General features: G+C 47.7%; 1 protein-coding gene across 1 annotated transcript; it reads right to left on the reverse strand.

Moving 5' to 3' along the window:
- Nucleotides 1-1,551: 1,551 nt before the first annotated feature.
- Nucleotides 1,552-7,302, reverse strand: IAH1 (isoamyl acetate hydrolyzing esterase 1 (putative)). The gene is made up of 6 exons (XM_063425128.1): nt 7,118-7,302; nt 5,975-6,027; nt 5,383-5,531; nt 4,398-4,559; nt 2,582-2,700; nt 1,552-1,903 (listed from the first exon to the last, which is right to left on the reverse strand). The coding sequence occupies exons 1-6, from the start codon at nt 7,196-7,198 to the stop codon at nt 1,736-1,738; spliced, it is 732 nt and encodes a 243-aa protein (XP_063281198.1). The 5' UTR covers nt 7,199-7,302; the 3' UTR covers nt 1,552-1,735.
- Between the last annotated feature and the right edge of the window lie 862 nt (nt 7,303-8,164).

Raw genomic sequence — 8,164 nt, forward strand, 5'->3', positions numbered from 1 at the left:
TGGTTGTCAAAGCTTGGGTTAACAGGATTTCTGCAGCTCAGATGCTGCAGAGGCCGACCTGGACTGCACCACTGAGGGTTCCTGCTTCCTGCCCGGGCTGGAGCTGGTCTTGCCATGTGTCCTGCAGATTGTCATCAGTCCAGATGGTGACATTAATGCCTAAGGGATGGGAGTGTGCTCAAATGCCTGTTCAGTACCAAATCTGTGAGTACATGCTCTCAGCACAAAGGTCCTCACACACCAGGTGAAAACCACGCAGTGGCAGCTGCGAGCATGAAAATGGAGATCTGGAGCAGGCCTTGGAAATCACTGAATCCAGCCCCCAGCCTGAGCTGTACTCCAGAAACAAAGCAGTGCTTGCATGGTTGGTTTGTAACACCTAAGGCAGGAAGATCCACAGCTTCCCACTGGGAACCCTTTGCTGTTCAGCCAGTCTTTACTGTAAGCATTTATTACAGAAAGGATAGTCCAGTTTAGTACTCATAAATATTTATACATCACACTTCTGCTCTAGCTCCAGGCACATGAAAAATAACCACTTAGGCTCCAGTTTATAACACTGTTACACAGCAGATGACAGGTCTTGACCAGCTTGGCTTAATTATTTAATGAAGCTAAGGCAGTCTAATGGCATGAACAGTGCAGGACAGCGTGAGAGCCTCTCATGACTCTTTCACCCCTACATAATAAGCACACCTGTTCTATGTCAACATAACTGTTAACATGGCCCAGAATTATGGAGGGGTTGTATTTGCACTGAGATGCTATTGGATTTTTATGCACAGTTAGTTGTATCCTCATTTTTGCTGCCATCTGGCTTGCTATACAATCATTTCCCAAACCATTTTTTTCCATACTTGTTGTATTTCATCTAGGTTGCAGGCAATGGGGTTTTTTTGTTTGTAAAGGCAGTTTTGTAGTTCTCTTGGCCAAAACCTGCATGGTCTGCAGTACTTAACATGTTACATGAGTTGTAAAATTATTTTAACAACTCGCTTGAGAGGTCTTCTTAATGTGATGGCAAATGACATACAGTGCAGCTTTGTCAGCAGAGATGCAGACTTCTTCTAGGACTTTCTCCACACTCGTGTATCACCAGTTTTATACTGCCCAAAAACATGCACTGGTCTGAAACCTGTGCCTATACAGAAGAGCTGGGTATAAAGAAACTGCTGCTGGTGGCAGAGAAAGTTAAATTTTAAAAGCCCTGCTCTAAACTGCTTTCTATCATTACCAAAGCCAAAGTACAACTTAGGGAGTTGCTGTTTCTGCTGTATTACTTCCAAATAAATTAATTTGGACTGACACTAATGGCTCTTGACAAACTCCACACTGCTGCCTCTTACAAGCTCCTCTGTGTTTAAAGCAAGTAGATGGCATTAATCATAGTGCAGCTCCCAAAGCCAGGAACTGCTCAGGACAGCCTCGATCCCTTGGCCACAGAGCAGCTGAGACTCTTTTTCCTCTGAGTCCTCCAAGGAAAGAGCTACTCATCCCCAGAGCTATCCTGGCAACAGCAGCATGAAGAAAAACCACCCCAGGACACTCCCCAAGTGGCCTCACCTTTATTCTCCCACAGACCAAGGAAAGGGGGCAGAGAAGAGCCCTGCTGGGCCCCTCCAGTGCCGCATTCCCTGAGGACACAGCCTGCAGCAGTGCCAGGAGCCCGGGCTGGCTCTGTGCTGCCCTGGCTCCTCCCCGCAGGGATGTCACAGCAGGCCTCCCTGCAGGGATGTCACAGCAGGCTGGCCTCGGGGTTCGTGTGGTCCACGTCACGCCAGTAAGGAAGCAGTGAAGGAAGAGCAGACAGTCTATTTTCCAGGCGTGACCAAAGCTGAGCTGCTAGAAAGCTGTTGCCTTTTGCTGATAAATGAAGGCCATCCGACAAATAGGAAGAGAAATCCTACAAGGGAGGTTAAACCCAGGTATTAGTGTATTTTCTACCTTCAAAGAGATGGTCTTAAGTAATTTTTCAAAGCCAGCTGGTAAACTGGTTTTTATTTTTCCCTGTTTATGTTAAAACATTAAGAGAGTGTTCTGATGGTCAAAATCACTGCTATTCATCAGTAAAAGATCATGGATTGATGCAATCAAAAGTCAGCAGTCTACTGCAGTGGGGAGGGCAGGGGAGAGAGAAGGTTCAGGGTCCAAACTAGAGTTATCTGCTCACAGGAAATGTCTGCAGTCTCCCATGGACGAGTTTGGGTGTTTGGTCAGAAGCATCAGCAACACTCTTGTGCAGCCAGATCCAACCTTGAAATTAGCCCAACACCACACAGTGGGTTGGACAAGAAACCTCCAGAGGCCCCTTCCAACCTAAATTATTCCATGACTCAAGTCCAAGGAAAAGGCTATCTAGATATATTATACTCAGGGGATATTTGCTACCCAAGTACTATGGCCAGGTTGTATAAAGCTTTATTTCTCATTGCCAACTACAAAGCACTCTGGATTACTTTTCCTTCCCTAAAGTGTAATTTGGATGTGTTTTGTATCATTCCAGTGATAATGCAGCACCACCTCTATGCTAGATGATGCATTTCACAATGGGCACGTTCAAATATTTCTGATTTCACGGTACCTGATTCTTCTGCATGAGGCTCCAGAGGTCGAGCACGTCGGTGCCGCAGTCCCGGGCGGCCTGCACGCAGGCCTGCGCGTACTGCCCGGTGGTGGCATTGCGGCGGTTCAGTTTGTCACCTGGGGGAGACACAAAGAGAACGCCCAGCTGCTGCACAGCCAGCGCCACTGCAGTCCTCTGTGGCACCTCATGGGCACCTGGTGTGAAACCAGACACAACCAATCCTAAACTAAATCCAGAGCACAGCAAAGAAAGTGGCTGGAAACCACAGCCTGTGTGGTCTTTTCCAGGGCACCCTTTGGTTCTGAGTCACCTGAAAATGTCTCTCTTGAAGAAATGCATCAGGCTGAGAGAGACCCAACAGCAATAAGCAGATTTCAGGCAAGTTTCAAGTGAAAGCAGTGCCTAGATTTAAAGCTCTTCATACGCCTGCTAAGGCAGGTAAAACAGAGTTAAGTAAATGGAAATCTATTTACAAGTCGTCTTCTGCTTTTTGTCCAATTCCACATGCAGCTGCTCCTTTTAGTAGCCCTCTTGCTGCTTTTCACACTTGGATGAATGCTCCTGTGAACTTCACCATCCTCCTGCTTCCAATCTCTCCTTTGCTCTGATATCTATTTGACAAAACTAGAACCAGGCAGAAAATTTCTCCTTGATACTGGAGGGCAGGAGGCCTGATATTGCTGCTTATTGTGCCCACAATACTTCATTTGTCATCCATGGTCTGAGATCACCCTGTCTTCTGCTCCATCCCTAGACAGTACTCTCTTTTATGCAGATGCTGGCACATTCAATGCTGTAAATTCAAGTTTCCTCCATCCCTACCCCATAAAAAGGACAGTTTTAAGAGGAAAATGGATTAACATTACAAGTGCTCCTTGAAGCTAGGAGCTAGATAAGCATTTGAGGTGTGCTCATGTGACATCACATCAAAGCCTCCTAATGCAAAATCACACAATAATGTCTAAATTAATGCAGTTTAAGCTTAAGGTCATCTTCAAAGTTTCACTACTTTGATTGAAAACATGACTCAGGATATGCAACACCACCTAAATCATAGAAAACTGTGCCACCAAGGTACCAGCTCTGTATCTACCTGACCTAACTCAAAAGGTTTTACAAATGTTCAAGAATTGGACAAGGTGTCCCAACAGAAAAGAAAAGGTGCTTTAGGAGGTATAAACTGTCACTGCTGCAGTCAGTGGGATTATGGAAATTTCCACCAGCTCAGTAACATGAAGTAAGTGGTGCTATTATGTCTCTAATTTTAGAGCTAGCTTAAACAACATAATGGGAAATCATTTAACTCCCTTTTTCTTCTTTTTCAGGCACTTTTATTAGCATCCTTAGAATATTATATTCTCTGGTATTGTTTTTTTTAACTTTCAAATAAACCTGGCTGGGATATTACTGCTTATCCAAACAGATGTGAAATCAGCTGTACCTAGTAAAAATTTTCTAAGGCTCACAATGCCAACATTTCTTCCATTATTTTTACTATTCTGGAAGCTGCTGGGACACGATGGAATCTGCCTAGGACATGTTGACAAACTCCATGTTCTTAGAGGGCAGCCACTTGTCAGTTCTATGCATTTATAGATCAATCAACAGTTGGAAAAGATGTTTGTAATTACTTGCTAGTTACTACATGAGCTTATCCAGAAGTTGTTCAGTAAAACAGCAGCCCTTTTCCAACAAGTCAGTGAACATGACTGCCAAGTGGCACACACACAAAGGAAATCACCTGACAGCCTGGGATCTGTCACACTCCCCTGATAAAATGCAGTAATTCCACCCATCCTCATCACTCCTTTACCTTTGGCAAGGCATGCCTTTTCCCACGCTGATTCCTCAAGAGGTGGTGGTGTTATCAAAATAATCCTGTCGGCAGTGACGCCCACTGAGTTCAGGTACTGCACCATGGCCTTCAGGTTGGCAGCATACTCCTCCAGAGGAACGTGCTGCTTCGGGTTCAGCTCTGCAGGGGTGGAGCACATGCATCAATGGGGCTGAGCTCCCTGCAGGCTCCTTACACAGCACAACGGGACTGTCACACACTCACTGCCAGTGTGCACTTCCCTAAACCATGCATTCACGAGGTGTGGTAAAATATTCTGTCCCTCAGTACCCAAAGCAGGCAAATCAAGAGTTTGAAGACAGCATTTCCAACAGGGAAATAAGGCACAGGGGGAAAAACACCCCACCAGCTGGGTTTTTTTAAGATGCCTTTTTTTACAGCTTCATATCTTAGTATCAGAACATATAATCACCTCAAACCTTGCCTGAACCAAAGCCTGAGATTTTCAATATTCTTGGATGCAGAGAAAATTTCGAAAAGTCCCATGGACATGCAGTCAGTCCTTCATGCACTGATATTACCATTTTGATTAGACTCTGCAACCTGCTCTGCTCATCTGAAAGACAATCCAAATGTTACCTTCCCTCCTTTCCTCAGCCCATCTGCTGAGAATTCATCAGTCTCCTTTAAAGACAGAAAGGACAACTGGATGCCCAACTCCAATTTTAGGCAACTGCTACACAACTAAGGCTTGAGCACCCTGAAATTTATTTCTCTAGTATTAAAACTTGGTGATAGGGAGAGAAATAGAAGGCACTGCATGGTTTAAATACAAATTACATGACTGAAAATAAACTTCTGTAAAAATGAAAAGAGAGTAATCAGTCCCTGGAGAAGTAGCAGGAAAAGCCTGTGGAATGTTCTGCCTATTCTACTAAACTGTAAAACCATTTTAAGAGAACAGGTCACAGGAAAAAAAAATACAGAAAGCAAGCTATCCTACCTTTCAAAGCACTGTCATTAGCTCCAAAGAAAATGGTAACTGCAACAATACTGTCAGCATTAGCACTTTCAGTGATCAGCCTTGGAAGAACCAATTTAGCCCATCTGGTGTTGTACCCCGAGATCCCACGGTTCACAACATCACATTTTCTGAAACAGAGACATGGATCATAAAGAACACCTCTCCTCTGTCCACCAAAACAAAACTTGGGAAGCTTTGAACCATTCTGTCAGGCCATCTGCCTCTATCCCTCTCAGGAAAAATGAGATGTCACGTAAGTTTTCAATGGTATCATGCTTTGAAAGTGCACACACAGGCTGCACATGTAGTATTTACCTGTTACTTTCACCATGGAACCAGAAAAACAATCCTGACAATCACTAGGAAATTTTTAATTTCCACTTAAGCTTTGAATGCAATGAGTATTTCCACCAGCTCTGGGCATGCTGCCCAGAAGGCAGTTCCACTTCACTAAATAAATAGATGTCAATAAATAAACACATATTAAATATTAACCACTGCTGGTTTTCATTTAGAAAAGCTGCATGAGTTTCTGCAAGCCAGAAATCACTTGTGAAATTTAAGCTCTTACCTGACCAGTCTCTCAGCAAGGTACGCCCCCCAGCCGTTTTCCTGGAAGGAGTACTGAAATCAAGGCAAATGGTTAGATCCTCACTGGAAGAGCTTGTTTCCCAGAGCTCAGCCCCACCACTGGCACCTCCCCTCCTCAAAAGCTTTTGTGCATGGCCTCTGGCAGCGTTTTCTCCCTCCTGCCCTGTCCCTCTGAGGTCACACAGTCCTGGTTTTACCCAGGCACACCCCTGGCATCTGAGGGAACACAGGGCTGGTACCTGTGGAGGGACGGACCCTGTGGTCCCTGCAAAACCCAAACTGACTGCTGTCGGACTGTAGTTTCATTCTGGCCAGTGAGATTTTGCTGTGTCTGTTTGTAGTATTTTTCTACTTTATTTCTAAGATCCTCTCATTCTGGTGAGCACGTCTCAAAAATCCTCTCTTCAAGCTGCTTCGGAATGCAATTTGATGCCTACCTCTTCCAGATGTGGAAGAGGTAGGTATCTCCTTATTCCCACTGCTGCACCATCCTCTCTGCTACAATTCTACACAGTGAGTGGGCTTAGACACCATCTCCCATTAAAGATAAACTTGCTCTCGAGAAGCTCCGTAACCCATCACACAAGTGACACAACAGAAGGCAGACTTTTCAACCCAAAATCAACTCTAAGGAGCTGGTGCTGCCTCAGAGATGTTCACCGGGCCGTGGCCCAGTCGCGTCAATGGAGCAGCAGTCTCCGGACTGGGCACACACAGGGAGCCGGGATGCACCAGGAGCCGTGAGGGCAGAGTGCCAAGTCCCTGCCGACGGCACGCTGGGCCCCCCGGATGGAAAATGCCCCAGACACCGGAGCATCCCAAGCTATGGCTTCACCTTCGCGCCTCTAACACAGCGACCCAAAGAATTTCTGTGAAACGCCTCCAAATCCCAGAGACACCCACAGGCGCCAAGGCCCCGGCACAGCCTCACGGCGGCTCCAGCGGGGCGGCACCGCGGCCACGCCGCGCTCCCGGCTACGGCCGGCCCGTCCCCTTCCCGCCGCTCGGCACCGCAGTCAGGCCAACGCCGGGACGCTGCTGGGCCGCCGGGCCCGGTGCGAGGAGCCGGGCTGGCCGGGAGCTCCCTACGGGAATCGCGGGGCCGGGCGCGGGCGGGCATTACCTCAGTGATGGAGTCTCCGAAGAGCAGGACCCGAGGCCAGCGCAGGAGCCGCCCGCGGGCTGCCGCCTCCCCCAGCGCCATGGCCGCGGCCGGACATCCGCCGGGAGCGGCGGCGGGAGGAGGCGGCGGCGGCGGCGGCGGGAGGAGGCGGCGGCGGCGGGAGGAGGCGGCGGCGTCGCCGCTTCCTCTGCAGGCAATGGGGCGGACCGGTGGGAGGCCCCGGTAACAAACCGGGTTCGGGTTGCAGCCGCAGTCAATCTTTCATCGCCTCTTTAAATGGCTCAGTGGCGCAGGTGCGCGGGGAGGGCGCGCCCCGGGCAGCCGCGGATGCAGCCCCTCACACGCCCCTTGTGCTGGCTGGAAGCACGTTCAAAAGAACGCGCGCAATTTTATAGTTTTTATCTATTACTAAGAGAGACTTCCATCTCAAAAAAATACAATTACCTCATTTAAAAGACCTCAATACTGTTTAGCTTGCTAACGACACAACTTGTGGAGGAAGGTGTCGCTAATTTTGTTAATACTGTTCATACACTAATTCTGCTAATACTACTGCTATCTGTGAAGATCAGGTGCCATTTAAAGCAGCTGACAAAAGGAGCAGAGAAGCGTGTACAAGACAGTTCTTTTGTAGAAAACTCCGGTTCTGTGGACATTTTTCAGCCTGACACTGGCTGCAATTTGGCAGCAGTGCAGCAGTGCAGCTACCTGAGCCCTCAAGCACAGTGTATTTGGAATTCTGCCCTGTGCCACACCGATTCTGATACTGTCCCTGTTCCCAGGCCTGAGAGGTCACAGACTCAGGGCAGGCGAGGCTGTCACAGGCCCTGAGCACTCCCTTCCCTTGCACTTGGTGATGAACCTCTAGTCCAGTTAATGGCAATGCCAGCACGCAGAGGTTTAGAGCTCCAGCTAACCCCACCACGCAAACGTGGATTCCATTTTCTCCATTCCCTGTGTTCAAGACCCCTTTGACTTCAATAGACACAAGCGTGCAGCCAATCACTTCCTCAACATGAACAAAATTATATATGCAAACTCAACACA

This window comes from Prinia subflava, chromosome 2 (genome assembly GCF_021018805.1).
Source record: "Prinia subflava isolate CZ2003 ecotype Zambia chromosome 2, Cam_Psub_1.2, whole genome shotgun sequence".
Lineage (NCBI taxonomy): Eukaryota > Metazoa > Chordata > Aves > Passeriformes > Cisticolidae > Prinia > Prinia subflava.

What these genes read in the sequence shown, in the direction of transcription:
- IAH1 (XM_063425128.1), bottom strand. Translation starts at nt 7,198, where the DNA reads ATGGCGCTGGGGGAGGCGGCAGCCCGCGGGCGGCTCCTGCGCTGGCCT. An exon ending in TCGGAGACTCCATCACTGAG is followed by an intron (nt 6,028 to 7,117) that starts GTAATGCCCGCC and finishes CCTTGATTTCAG; the next exon opens with TACTCCTTCCAGGAAAACGG. An exon ending in GCCTCATGCAGAAGAATCAG is followed by an intron (nt 1,904 to 2,581) that starts GTACCGTGAAAT and finishes CCTCCCTTGTAG; the next exon opens with GATTTCTCTTCCTATTTGTC.